Source organism: Triturus cristatus, chromosome 2_1, assembly GCF_964204655.1.
Source record: "Triturus cristatus chromosome 2_1, aTriCri1.1, whole genome shotgun sequence".
NCBI lineage: Eukaryota > Metazoa > Chordata > Amphibia > Caudata > Salamandridae > Triturus > Triturus cristatus.
This window is the reverse complement of record NC_140581.1, coordinates 22431685-22446880: the sequence shown is the minus strand read 5'-3', so window position 1 is coordinate 22446880 and position 15196 is coordinate 22431685. Positions and strand designations below refer to the sequence as shown.

At 52.2% G+C, this 15196-nt stretch overlaps 1 protein-coding gene and 1 non-coding gene across 2 annotated transcripts in view; both read right to left on the bottom strand.

The window, feature by feature from the left end:
- Nucleotides 1-14854, bottom strand: part of LOC146863629 (avidin-like) — a 128419-nt gene extending 113565 nt beyond the window's left edge. Inside the window, exon 1 of the mRNA XM_085627692.1 lies at nt 14701-14854. Coding sequence (XP_085483818.1) covers nt 14701-14778 — 78 coding nt within the window. The 5' untranslated portion in view covers nt 14779-14854. The remainder of the gene's footprint in view (nt 1-14700) is intronic.
- LOC146863630 (U6atac minor spliceosomal RNA) lies at nt 9766-9890 on the bottom strand. The gene has a single exon (XR_014977665.1). It is a non-coding gene; the product is annotated as a U6atac minor spliceosomal RNA (small nuclear RNA).
- Nucleotides 14855-15196: the final 342 nt, after the last annotated feature.

The window sequence follows — 15196 nt, the reverse complement described above, 5'->3', positions numbered from 1 at the left end:
ACACCTGAATATAAGTGAGGCCGCTTTTAATATTGATTGAAAACTACTGGATATACAAGGAACTTTGCAGTGCCAGCCCCCAGTAACAAAACCGCCCCCCCCCCCCATTCCAGTCTCCGATGCCCAGTCTGGCCAGTCCGGCCTTGCTACCACCCTCCAATGGTGCCCCTCATCTTCGCATAGACCGCATCTCATGTGTATTTCATTTATTTTACAGTGTTACTCATCCCAAGTATGTATGGCAGGGTGTCGGAGTGCGCTACATCACACACACATTATATAGAGACAATGACTCATATTAACGTGAAAGTCAATGTATAGGAAATGTTACTTAAGATAATAGGTGCCACAAGGTGTAATCATTCTTTTATCTATCATTCAGTCTTTCACCATTCATTCTGTCCTTCCATCTATGTGCCCATCTATATCCAAACATAATCAACCATTTACAAACCTATTCACCATGTATCCTTCCATCCATCATTTCACTCATCCATCCCTCCATCCACCCTTTCCCTCCTCCATCCATTATTCATCTACCCACCCATTAACGCCATCCATCCGTACATTCATCCATCCATCCACTCTTCCACCCGTCCATCTATTCACTCATCCATCCAGCCATTTACCTTTCACCCATCCAGCCATCCTTTCACTTACTCATCCATCCACCCAATCACTTATCCTTCCACCCCTTCACCCTTTCAGTCATTCATCCTCCCTTTCTCTCTCCATCCCCCTTTCACTTATCCATCCATCCACCCACCCACTCATCCATTCATGAATCCATCCATTGAGCCTATTACTCATCCATCCTTCCACTCATCCATCCGTTCTCTCATCCATCCACCCTGTCACTTCTTCACTCATCTAGCCATCCTTTTGTCCATCTATCCCCCTTTCACTCACTCATCAATCCTTACATCCACCCTTTCACTCATCCATCCATTCACATTCACCCTTTCACTTATCAATTCATCAATCCATCCATCCTTTCACTCATGCATCCACCAATTCACTCGCCCATCATCTACCCTTTCACTCATCCATCCTTTCACACACCCATCCACCCTTTTCCCATCCATTTACCCTTCCACCCATACATACATCTATTTACCTTTTCTCTCATCCATACTTCCACTCATTCACTCATCCATCCATCCTTTCTTTCATTATCTATCCATTAACCCTTTCATTCATCCATTCATTCATCCTTTCAGCAATCCATCCAAACATTCACACATTCCTAATCCTATTTAGTCACCCACCTTTTCACATTATGAGCTGAGCCTTTGTCTGCAGAGTTGCAGACAGAAGAGGCCCATCAAGAACTTCACCTTGCTGTAGTTCCTAAAGCAAGGGGTGGGATGGGGTGGGGGAGATTTCACTATGCCCCTGCACATAGGCAGTCTGAAAACGTAGAAGTCATGAGTCATGCATGATGCACAGAGCCAGGATGTGAGGCTACTGACATGGTGTTGGTTCCAGGGCTTTAATTGGTGTAAAAAACTGGGGGGGTCTCTTGAAAGGGGGTGTTCATTGTAATTAAGGGCGTGGTTTAAAACACCTAGGCTAAAAATCTGCGCTTAACATAGTGTTCCGCCTGACTGGTATTATGTTGTTTCTGTCATTGCATCCGGATATATAATACAGCAAGTATCATTACACCAACAAGCCAGTGCTATTGGCTTTGTCAATGGTTGTTAGTTGCTTAAAATAAAAATGCAGCAACCATGCCATGGCTTTGTTGAATATAATATTGAAAATACTTCAGTTCTAAAATGATGACAGTGAAAGAACGATATCCCGTTCTTTTTAACTTGTTTCACAGGCTTCTTTATATAAACTGTTTCTAACGTTGCATCATTGGCGTTTTACGGTTTATCTAACAGAATGCCCTGCTGTACACTGAGGCCGGAGGAGGCAGCCACATGCTTTAACAGCCCAGACTGCCCCATTGACATTCTGTATGTGGCAATTACCCGGCATACAGAATGACAATGGGCAGGTGGGACTGCTCTTGTGCGCCATGAGGAGTGCGAGGTGGCCCCATTGGGGGTGGGGGTGAGGCCTCTCGCAGGGGAGCAGCGCTGCTCCCTGTGATGGCCGAAATTACGGACAAAAGGCGTCCGTAAAAGGGATCCTCACGGACAACGGACGTGAGGTCCAAATTACGGACGGTCCGTGAAATTTACGGACGGTTGGTCACCCTATGTGTTGTCGTCTGCCATCCTAACAGGCTATTGTCATTGCTGACGCGTTGATCCGTGCCTCTTGGCACGTTCTGCCATGCCACCATCCTGAACATGGGGCGGGTGGGGTTGTACTGGGGTGCAGCTCGCTGAGTTGTCATCGGCTCTTGTGAGGGAGGCTCAGCCGCTCTCGCCTGGCAGCCTGGCCGAGCCATCCGCCTGCCATGAGTTGCTCCGTCTCACACCTCTGCTCGGATTGACGGACGTCTCTCGTCCTACCTGGCACTCTGATCAGTCTTGTTAGTGCCAATATCGGCAACCGTTATCATATAATACATCAGTACATAATCATAATAAAACACACGACACTGAATGTAAGTGGAGAAATATTGCTGCAGGTTTATTAGCATAATAAATATGCAAACACGGTGGGTTATCTTACGGGCGATCCCAGGGCAGGCCAGCCCCATGGCGCCTGCCCGTCTGATAAGCCTAGGGTCACCATGGCAGCGCCAATTGGTGACCACCAAATGTTGGGAGGGTCCACCCCTCCCATCCGTGAACCTCCAGTCCACATGCTTCACCACGCCCCCCCGTGATGGGTGGGCGGAGCATACATGGCAGCCCCCGGTTGCTCAGACCCACAACCGCCTGTCGGTAGCGGGGCGCCGTAGGTCTTCCAGTGGACACGCTAAAAGATCCCTGGGTATCCTGGCTTAGCACCACACGGTGCTGCTGCATGCTATACCCCTTGGTATGTGCAGACCCTGGATCGCCCTGTAACTCCTCCTGCAACACAAAAGTGAAAGTTGTTAGAAAAACCTTCCCCCCCCTTCTTGTCCCTCCTGATGCCGGGTAAGCGGATGGGCGGGTAAGGCAAAACGAACGGACAAGAGGGCGAGGAGGGGGCGGGGACCGAATATGTACCCCCCCTCAAGGCTCCTCCCCGCCGGAAGCAGCTACCTGACTGGGGTCTCCCTAGGTCAAGCCCAGGGACAAGACCTCCCACCCCTGTGCCTTCCTGTGGCACTAAGGCGGCCGCCCTCAAGGGGGCGGGCCGCTGCGCAACCCCCACCCCGGGCAGCCTTACATAGTGCCAATATCGGCAACCGTTATCATATAATACATCAGTACATAATCATAATAAAACACACGACACTGAATGTAAGTGGAGAAATATTGCTGCAGGTTTATTAGCATAATAAATATGCAAACACGGTGGGTTATCTTACGGGCGATCCCAGGGCAGGCCAGCCCCATGGCGCCTGCCCGTCTGATAAGCCTAGGGTCACCATGGCAGCGCCAATTGGTGACCACCAAATGTTGGGAGGGTCCACCCCTCCCATCCGTGAACCTCCAGTCCACATGCTTCACCACGCCCCCCCGTGATGGGTGGGCGGAGCATACATGGCAGCCCCCGGTTGCTCAGACCCACAACCGCCTGTCGGTAGCGGGGCGCCGTAGGTCTTCCAGTGGACACGCTAAAAGATCCCTGGGTATCCTGGCTTAGCACCACACGGTGCTGCTGCATGCTATACCCCTTGGTATGTGCAGACCCTGGATCGCCCTGTAACTCCTCCACAGCCTTGGGAGTGGCCACCGTCACTACCAGGGCCCCCCACCAAGGTAGACCTATTTCCTTACAACCTGCTGCAGCCAAAGCTTCCCCTAGGCCCAGTAGGTCCAGTCTATTCGCAACCCGCAGCTGCCAAGTCTTCCCAAGGTCAAGTAAAATTAAATTCATGCCTAGGGTGGAGAGGTGCACCCCATCACCCTCCAGACACCCTGTTGATTTGGCGTGTAAAAGGCCATGCCTGACGAAGCCAAAGCCTCTTAGCTCAGTGAACTTGCACATGGCGCTATTAACTTTTCTCCTTGACACCTCAATGGCTTCTCCTGAGCGGGCTCCTTGCCAAGGTAGCCTATTACTAACAGCCTGCTGCAGCCAAAGCTTCCCCTAGGTCCAGTAGGAAAAGAACCGTGCCTAAACTAGGGAGGTGCACCCCATCTCCCTCCCGGCACCCTGTGGACTTGGCGTGTATAAGACCATGCCTGATGAAGCCAAGACCTCTTTGCTCTGCGCAACTGCGCATGGCTCCTGGTAGGCCATCATACCTACAGCATACTGATACCGGGCTTCTCCCAGGTCCAGTCAAAACAAGTCTACGCCCAACCGGGCCGGCGGCCAGCGTGCACCATATGGACAGGTTCGCCCAACCTTTCTAAACTCCTCCGTGGATTAGACTGAAATGACCTTAAACCTAAATAGGCGATGGTCCAAAGTTGCCTTTGCATGGCTAAATAACAATCCCTTTGCCAAGACACTCCTGCCTGGCAGTGCCCAGCCTGCCTTCCTTCCTCTTTCACTCCGTTGGAGTATGCCCATCGTATTCCATCAGTCACCACCAAATGTAAAGCCTTGCCCTCCCAAAATTCTGCTAGTATACCAGGGAGAGACAGGTCAGAGTGACCCCAGAGGAGAACAACGTGTAAAATGCTTCTCTATTTGAATACTGGAAAAGCCAGTTGGTCTCCAACAGATTTATAGCTCAAAGTGTTCCCCCGGTGCTTCCCTTAATCATATGGACCGTAGGCCCCTGTTGGAAGGCCACTTCCACAACCTGCATAGCTGCCAGCCAGTGCTGTAGGGCGGGCGAAGTTACCCGGTACTGATGCTCGCAAAGGTACCTGTTTCGCCAAACTCACGGGCGTGCTACTCAGTGAGCAACCAGACTCTGCCCTAGTACCCAGAGGTCAAACCCAAGCCCCTCCAAGTTCTGCTGCTTCACCTGCCTGTTAACACGAATCCCAGGGCAGACCACCGGCCTATAACCCATGCTTGGCCATGCCTGAGCTAAATTACCTCTGAACAGCCTGACAACAGGCTAACCACCAGCATTGCGTTCTGAATGTTTCTGACACTGCCAAGAAACATGCGCATAACTACAGCAACTGGCACCATGCCATAAAAGTAACAGTTCAGCTTTCTATGAAACAAACGTGCCCTTGTGGCGATCAGGGTAGTGCTCCCTCCAAGCCAGCAGCCCTAACAGGCAACCCGCACCCTCTTGGCACTGGCACACCCCCGCCACAGCTGCCCTCGAGTGCCTGGTCGTGTGAGGCCATAACCTATGTTTCATCACTGCGTCATACCGGGGTATGATGACCCATCTAACTCTACTGCTGAGTGCCCATTGCACCGTCGCAAGTATGCCTTTGCCTGCACAGAGTCTGGCTGTAAAGTTGGAAGACATTGACCCCCCAGCCCAGGGCGAAGATGGCAGCATTACAGTATCTGGTGCTATAGACGGTCCCCGTACCCCGATGGGACAGAATGCAATGCCCTTGCTCCTGTTGAGCACGAAACCAAAACCAATTGCTCACCCTGGTTTAATACCTTCCTGCTGCTAATCATTTCCTGGCTGAATGTTGACAAATCCATGTTCTGTAATGGCACTACTTCGCCGCCTGCACCATTTTGCCAGTGCCGAAAAGACCTTTGTCATGCTGCATGGCCTCATCAATCATGCCCTGTTCTAGCAGCGCCCGCTTCAGCCGAGGAGCAAACAACTCGCCGGTACCCCCAAACTGGCCCTGATGCGAGACAAACCGGGCCAAGGCACAGCAATGCGGTACTAACTAAAGCAGGTCTAACAGCGTCAACAGGCGTCCTCAGCTTACCATAGGCGTGGTGGAGTGAGGGTATCCAGTGAGAATCAAGATGACAACTTCCCATCTGACCGACCGTGGTGGGAACCACTCCTGCATATTCTAGTACACATGGTCCCAGTTCACATGTCACTGCCTGATGTACGTGCCCTAGGTACATGGTCCCCTTGCATGGCGGCCTGCCATTGAGACCCACACCAGTCCCCGATCAGTACCACTATCTGCCTACGCTACCATCTTGCCTGGCCTTCCTTCATGCCCAGCTGTACCACGCGATGATTGCTCTCCTCCGTCACTTGACCTGACCACACCTAGAAATACAAACACAGCGAGAGGAGGCAGCCTGTGACCTGCCCCAAAACCACTATCCCGCATCAAACCGACCCGATGAAAAGACAAGCGCCTAATGCTCTACACCCCTGGAAGACCCAGGAAATAACCCACCGATCAATCAATCGAGTAAATAACAACGGACATCCTTTCAGCATCTGAAGGCCTAGCCCCTCCGAAGTAACCTGGGAGCCCAACGCCAGGCCTCAGCACCTGTGGCGTGAGTGATCTTTGCCCACTACCGTGTGAGCCAGGGCCCCCTCTTTTTTTTTTTTTTTTTTTTTTTTTTTTTATGACTGAAGCACACGAAAACAACCCTAGCTGTTCCTTGCCGCTAGGTCTTCCTACCCTCAGGAGACCAAGAACGACCAGGAAACAATAACACTCACTCAACACTAGGCGTTCCAAGTCCACTCGGCCTAATTTGCCAGCCGGTGAGCGTTCCAGATTCTTTAGCTTGGCCCCTCCTATGAGCTCCCTGTTGAAAGTGGCGAGCCGGACCTGCCAGTACTATCTACCCTTCAACTCATTGCCGCATGGCGGCACTACCCATTGCAACCCTTGTCAACCAGCTGGCAATGTGGGTTAACCTCCCATTAGGGTGGCGGCAGAGCATCTAGCATGTGTCCTAGATGCCCAATCTATGTGACGTTGTGCCGGGGTAGTGGAAACCTTACACTGATAACTGTGCATCGCACCCTCAGACAATCGTAAAATTACTTGCTATTTAATAAAGCTGTGAATTGCAATGTGTAACTGTTACTACTTTTATCACACTCCAGGAGTGAGAGGCAGAGCTAGCTACTGATGCACTGCCCATTATACATGGGGTTAACAGCAGGCACATCCCCTGTTGGGCTATCTTGTTTGGAAAGGATCCTTGAGCTGAGGATTACACCGCGATCTCCCTGCCAAGTGCAAGTACACCTAAGAAATGAGCCAGTTTCATACCTGAGACCTGTAAATAAATCCCCGTAGACCGGCTACCTAACATGACCATAATGCGTGCTACCGCCTCAGAGTTTGCCTGCAAAATAACTGCTGTGATTCCAGGCTGATATGAAAAACTCATGCCTGAGGCAAGAAGTATTGATGGAAGGATCGTGATGTGGCCAAAATTGCAGTCACTGCACCCCCAGTGGGTTGACCCCTACCCCGCCCATCCTACTTACTTGCTGAGTCCTATCCCAAGTACCTTACCTGCTGACCTACAGTGGCCCTTGGTGCTGAACAAACTATGCCCCGGTATGCTTAGTATCCCCCGGAGCTGCTAGCCTCCCACAGGAAGAGGTGGAACTGGGCCTGCCTATATCTAAGAATACTGGAGGATGTATGTAATTTGCCCTCCTTTGGATAAAACCTGCCCTTACCTACACATGCATAGATTCGTGTGCTGAACTACAGCAAGGAGCATGCCCAAGTAACTTGCCCTTCTATGAGACCTGGGCAGGAGAGGACCTGCGACATACCCCACTATGGTTGACCTACGCAGATCCCAGCTGTGCCCACACACAAGGGAGATTAAGCGATTTGCCCAGAATCACAGGATGTTTAAGCGTCATTGCCGAGACGCCCACCCAGTTCCCCATGTCCAAGGCCCAGCGCCCTAGCCGACAGGGTAACTCATCTCCCCAGCTCTCCATCTTGGCGGCCCGATCTGTACTCCTGTGACGCTGAACATACCAAAGCTAATAGTACTGGCTTGGCCATGCCTCTGTGTTGCATAAGATCAATGAGTCATAATTGCGGCAAGCAGGCATATCATTTGGAAAATGCCTCGGTTCAGGCATGGTGAGGCAGGGTCACCAAACACTACGACAAAATACATTTAAAACATACAAATGTCTGTGTATGTGAGCGCAAAGGCGATGACACGATAAACCTGATTTCCCGGAACCTGACATACTGCGCACAATCCTCGCATCTCTATATATACAAAGCGAGGAGCACTACTAACACCAAGCCCATCTATTGGCTGCTCAGTGCTTATGATTGCATATAGTGAAATAAGTACCCCTCCTAGCTCAATTGCAAGTCCCACCGAGAGCTATTCTACCCTCATGTCAGCCTGCCTGCGAATACGACAGCTGGGCTGTCCCTCCACACCAGTAAAACGCCAATTCTCCATGAAAGACACCAACAGAGCCAGGTGCGCCCTGCGCCAGCTTCAAGTATGGAATAAAAGTAAAACAACTGGTCTGCAGGGCTCCCTAACTAGCTGAGGCAATGACTAGGGAGTGAGGATGCATGCCTACCGGGATTGACTTCTCCACAGGATGTAATGCAGCAGAAAAACACCAACACGTAGTCAGGCCAGGCCCAGCCTGCAACTCCCAAAATCATATATGTCACCCAAGGAATGTGATATGTCACAAAAGCATATCTCCGAGCAATCACCACCTCTCATTGTGTAAAACTACTTAAACACAATATAGCGCGTCTCCACCTTCATGGACGGGAGTGTAAGCGACATGCACGCAATCCAATTGTGCGTACGCGACCCCGAGGCTCAAAAACCTGGTGCCATTGCCAGCCTGGGGCCTCATACATGCGAAACATGCGCCCACTGAGCAGTACTGTTCTTTTTAGCCACGGCTGCCGGATGGAAAGCTGGGGGCCGCACAATGGATTCAAGCCCGTAACCTGCAGATGCCACAGCATAGCCCACGTGCCCCCCGTGCGCATGCATACCTCTCCGTGTCGCCACTACTGAGGAGATAAAAATTATAGTGCGACTCTACCTGCCGGAAAAGGAGCGCTTACACGAGCACCGTGTTTCCATTGCACATTCAGGCACGGGAGATACAGACAAAAGCGAGGCTCGACCCGAAGGCACTGGAGCGCTGAACACGGGCCCGTAACTACATACTAAAACCCAACAAGGAGGCTCTGCCGGGGTCCAATCAAGCGATCCCAGAAACACCCAAAACTGCAATATCCCAATCCGGGGCCTATACAGCACGAACTTGAGCTATAACTAACCAGGCAAAGAGCACCCACACTCTTGGCCTTCTTCCCTTGAGGTTATTATGACATCGCGCTAGCCCGCCCAAGTCCAATCGGCATCCGCGCGCTACACATAGCACCCGCTCCGCCGCAAGGGGACACACCAAAATGACGCAAGCCTACATAGTGCATACTCTGCCATACATGACACCGTGCCCACATAGCACTATCAGATAAATGCCCCTCACCTCCCATGGCTGATACTCTGCTCCGGTGTGCACATTATATATATATATAGCGAGAACTTGGCCCCACGGTAAAGGGGGGCCCCACATGGCACCGCCTTACATCCACATTCACGCGCGGGGAAAACAAAGACCCGCCTGCGACAGCGCGCGCGTGCCTGAGGCCACACCGCCTCTCCCTACAATGCCCACGCTGAGGCCCGAACCTGGACTCCCCAGATCCAAGCCACCCGCATTCCACACCCAGGGACTTCTCACGTGTACGCGACCTCGCCGCAGCGTAGCCGACGGTCCACATCCTCTCCTCGACAAACCAATTGCGCTAACTTCCCTTCTTAATCATGCGTTGCTGCACTGTATTACTAAAACGCGCATCATGCCTGACATGGTTTAGACGCCAGTAAGTAAGTAACGGTGCCTTAACCGTGCATGTGTTGTAAAGGCCACTAGGACACCCCTTCCATCCTTGTCAAGGGAAGTGCTAACCTTCTCTCCTTTCATCCAACGCTATCCGTACATGCCAGCATGTGAGGCAACTGGTGCAAGAAAGCGCTATGCTGCCCGATTCTGGTCAAACGCGCGCCATGCTAGCTCCCGCCTCCCAAAATTAGCCCTTTTTGCAAAGTAAACAATGTTCTCTTAATGTGTGCTTGGCGGTGTGCATGCAGTTATTGAATAACGTACCTTAAGTTGTAACTTGTGAGTAAAAAGGTGTGCCTCCTTTGAAAACAGTAACCTGCTGACCTATTTACATCAAACGCCCTCTGTAATCTACTTGGCACACGTTCTTAGCAGCAGGAACACCTACCCTCTGCACTAACTTCCCGTTAGTCTAAGCCTCAACTCTACAAAATGCTGATCTCTCCAGGAGGAAATTAATCACACGAGTAACTTGACCCACACGTGAGATCTGAAAGAAACGCAGCATCCGGTGCTTCAAAAGCCTAATAAACATCCAAACCCGGCGCCCACAAGAAGATGGCACCACGGTCGCACCGTCCTAAATCCAGCCCTTCCGGGGCCTCCTCCACGCAATCCCTGCGCTCTACCACTGGGCTACACCCCCTGGCATAATGACACCCGTGCTCTCAAAAAGACAATTCCGACTCTCGCACCCTGGTCCCCTGCTCCGAGGTCGGCAGCACTGTGACAGAAGCGGAGATACCGGAGAATCGAACCTGGGGCCACAGGCATGCACCGCATGCGCTCTAACCTTGAGCTACAGCCCCGCAGCCACGAATGCCTTAATAAAAGCACCGATCCGGGCCCTCCCGGCCACGCTATGGCACCAAGATCACCCGCCGCTCCACCGAGACTCTCGCTTCCAATCAATCACCAACACTTCCCGGGATAACTGAGACCTGATCCGGGCTAACCCAGTAACGCTACCACCCCGGTGTTGCAAAATTATATAGCGCGAACTCGGCCATTAAGTGATTAAGTGATTTGCCCAGATCACAGGCTGTGGACGCGACCACGAGGCTCGAACCCAAGGTCTGCAGTCTTGCCGCCGGACCACATCCCGTCCCCAGGGCCTTCAGGCCCAATGAGAGCCCCTTCCAGGGCAAATAACCAAGGCTAAGGGAAGCCGCCGACCGGGACACGTCTAACTGCCGGCTTTCAACGTACACATTTTTTATATCGCCCACCTCAAGCAGACTCACCGCGACAAGCGGACGTTCTGGGCCGCAGACGATCGTACCAGGCGAGCGATCGATCGAAGTGTGACTCTATCTCTCCCAGAGAACACGACCGACGCGGAACCAGCAGCTAAGGCAAAACGAACGGACAAGAGGGCGAGGAGGGGGCGGGGACCGAATATGTACCCCCCCTCAAGGCTCCTCCCCGCCGGAAGCAGCTACCTGACTGGGGTCTCCCTAGGTCAAGCCCAGGGACAAGACCTCCCACCCCTGTGCCTTCCTGTGGCACTAAGGCGGCCGCCCTCAAGGGGGCGGGCCGCTGCGCAACCCCCACCCCGGGCAGCCTTACAATAGAGAGTCTGACCAGAACTCAGCCCGTCTCATTGGATCGGCCCGGAATACCTTCCCTTCATGCACGAACTGGACTATGCTTGGACTTTACCGTCACACTATCTGGACTTCTCCAAAATTGTTCTGACACCGTGTGGTATGTCTTGTCGTACGCCTTGTCGTACGTCTTGTCGTACGCCTTGTTGAACGACTTGCCGTAAGTCTTGTCGTACGCCTTGTTGTACGTCTTAAACTCATAATAATCGACGCATGTTGCTCATCTATTTTGTACAAATCCTCATCTTGGAATTTAACCGAGGACATCATTATAATTAAAACAGATAACCTGTCATGCGGGGATTCCCCGCCAACATTCTCCTGATATCTGAAAGAAATGTGTTGCCATTTTATCACAGACATATGTCCCAAAAGAATCCTAGCGAGATGGCACACTGAAGAGTGCATGTTTGAGATGCAAATCTCATGCATACAAAATGGAGGACGCAAGCTGATCACGTGACAGGACAGTCAGAGGTCCGCCCAGAATCAATGGGCGTTGAGCCCACCCTGGGGCTCAAAGCTGGTTACCAGCGCCAAAGTCAGGAGCTCCGGCCGACCGAAAGTCCTGCACCAGTGTAGGGCTGTGAGTGGCCATGTACAGTGAGCACTTTTTATGTTGAAATTGGCGTCGTAAAGTGAAACAACAGCAGCCACAGGTGCTGGAGGGTCCCCCAGAGTCCTGCTTGGTAAGACTTGCCAAGACTTGTTGTAACACTGCACATTGTTCAGCACTCAGGACTGGTGCACAGACAGGGCTTATCATTTTACCTATGACTTTCATAGAGGGGGGCCCTCATTTAGAACCTGTTGACCTGGGGCAGCGTTGCACGCCACCTTGTGGCGCTGCCCTGGGTCAAAAGAAATGGGCAGGAATACGCCGCATCTATCCGCCTCTGTCTTTTTCCACTGCGCTGGCACACAAATGCAGGATTCTTGCACCAGTGCAGGTGTGCCTGCGTTGAAATCAGGTTGTTTTTGTGCAGAAAAGGACACCTTCCTTCACAAAAACATTTGTTGCGCCTGCCCTGAGGAGGCGCAAAGTTTTACAATAGCCTCCTGTGCCTTACCCCACTGAGCTACCTAACCCCATTAGGGTGAACTGTTGTCATTCAACATACACAAATAAGTGGTGGCCACTGCTTGCTGCAAGACACCTGTGATCATAACCAGGATGACGACCCGATATTATTGGGGTGGCACTCGCAACCCCAATCTTTCAGTTTCACAGCACTGTCAATAACATGTGGTACCCTTATCCATGTCAGCCATGCTGTGACACCAGCAAAGAATTCGAGTCTGTGATCTGCACACAGGTCGCTGGAGTAGGTGCCTTACCCGACTGAGCTATGTAGCATGTTAAATGGAATGACCCCTCCAGTCCAGGTGATTGGTAGTGGCTCAAACATGGAAACTTCCTGTCCCGAACTCTATTCTAGCCCGAGGCAGTGAGAGCTAGGCCCGTAAGGAGAAGGGTGGGGACCTGGAGACATTTACAGGCTGCACCCCTTTACCTTGCTTCCGGGAGAAGAGGTGTGAGCCAGACCCACAGAGAGAAGGAGGACTTGTGAGCTGGAGACCTATACAGGCTGCACCCCTTTACCTTGCTGCTGAGAGAAGGGGTGTGAGCCAGACCCACAGAAAGAAGGAGGACTTGTGAGCTGGAGACCTTTACAGGCTGCACCCCTTTACCTTGCTGCTGAGAGAAGGGGTGTGAGCCAAACGCACAGAGAGAAGGAGGACTTGTGGACTGGGGACCTTTACAGGCTGCACCCCTTTACCTTTCTACTCAAAGGAGAGAGGGAGGGCGTGACCTACAAGGAGAAGGACTGGGGACCTTTACAGGCTGCACCCCTTTACCTTTCTACTCAGAGGAGAGAGGGAGGGAGTGACCTACAAGGAGAAGGACTGGGGACCTTTACAGGCTGCACCCCTTTACCTTGCTGCTAAGAGAAGAGGGGTGAGCCAGACGCACAGAGAGAAGGCGGACTTGTGAGCTGGAGACCTTTACAGGCTGCACCCCTTTACCTTTCTACTCAGAGGAGAGAGGGCGAGCGTGACCTACAAGGAGAAGGACTGGGGACCTTTACAGGCTGCACCCCTTTACCTTTCTACTCAAAGGAGAGAGGGAGGGCGTGACCTACAGGGAGAAGGACTGGGGACCTTTACAGGCTGCACCCCTTTACCTTTCTACTCAGAGGAGAGAGGGCGAGCGTGACCTACAAGGAGAAGGACTGGGGACCTTTACAGGCTGCACCCCTTTACCTTGCTACTCAGAGGAGAGAGGGCGAGCGTTACCTACAAGGAGAAGGACTGGGGACCTTTACAGGCTGCACCTCTTTACCTTTCTACTCAGAGGAGAGAGGGAGGGCGTGACCTACAAGGAGAAGGACTGGGGATCTTTACAGGCTGCACCCCTTTACCTTTCTACTCAGAGGAGAGAGGGCTAGCGTGACCTACAAGGAGAAGGACTGGGGACCTTTACAGGCTGTACCCCTTTACCTTTCTACTCAGAGGAGAGAGGGAGGGCGTGACCTACAAGGAGAAGGACTGGGGACCTTTACAGGCTGCACCCCTTTACCTTTCTACTCAGAGGAGAGAGGGAGAGCGTGACCTACAAGGAGAAGGACTGGGGACCTTTACAGGCTGCACCCCTTTACCTTTCTACTCAGAGGAGAGAGGGAGAGCGTGACCTACAAGGAGAAGGACTGGGGACCTTTACAGGCTGCACCCCTTTACCTTTCTAATCAGAGGAGAGAGGGCGAGCGTGACCTACAAGGAGAAGGACTGGGGACCTTTACAGGCTGTACCCCTTTACCTTTCTACTCAGAGGAGAGAGGGAGGGCGTGACCTACAAGGAGAAGGACTGGGGACCTTTACAGGCTGCACCCCTTTACCTTTCTACTCAGAGGAGAGAGGGAGAGCGTGACCTACAAGGAGAAGGACTGGGGACCTTTACAGGCTGCACCCCTTTACCTTTCTACTCAGAGGAGAGAGGGAGAGCGTGACCTACAAGGAGAAGGACTGGAGACCTTTACAGGCTGCACCCCTTTACCTTTCTAATCAGAGGAGAGAGGGAGGGCGTGACCTACAAGGGGAAGGACTGGGGACCTTTACAGGCTGCACCCCTTTACCTTGCTGCTAAGAGAAGAGGTGTGAGCCAGACGCACAGAGAGAAGGCGGACTTGTGAGCTGGAGACCTTTACAGGCTGCACCCCTTTACCTTGCTGCCGCCCAGGTGGTGAGAGACAGCCCCACAAAGAGGAGTTCTGGGGATCAGTGCCCCCTTACCTTGTTGCAGAGAGAGGTGGTGAGACCCGTGCAAAGAAGGAGCAGGATGGAGGTCCTACAGCAGTACCCAGGTGCCATGGTGGCTTCTGATGGGCACTAGTCATGCCCTGCAGGTAGAAGTGGTTTCTATTTATATTCTAGAGGAAAAGCCACGTGCCTCCACCCTCTGTACAAAGAACACGCCTTGAGCCGGAGGAATGATGCATCTTTTGGGGTTTCTCAGTCTATCGCCAGCTCCTTCGTAAGAGGACATATTGTTTATGCAAACATGAATCTGCCAGGTTCCCAGAAGAGGGGAGGGCCAAGAAACGGGCAGGGCACCTTACCTTTAATAGTTAATAGCAGGTGGCAGCACTGGCTGTGAGTGCCCAGTTTCGATGCCAACGAGAGGCACCTACATCCCAAAGGGAAGACTAAGGAAAGGGGCCTGAAGAACTGACACACAGAACAGGGAGCGTGAGAAAGAGAGGTAGTGCCAGAAAGGTGTGAAATGCCA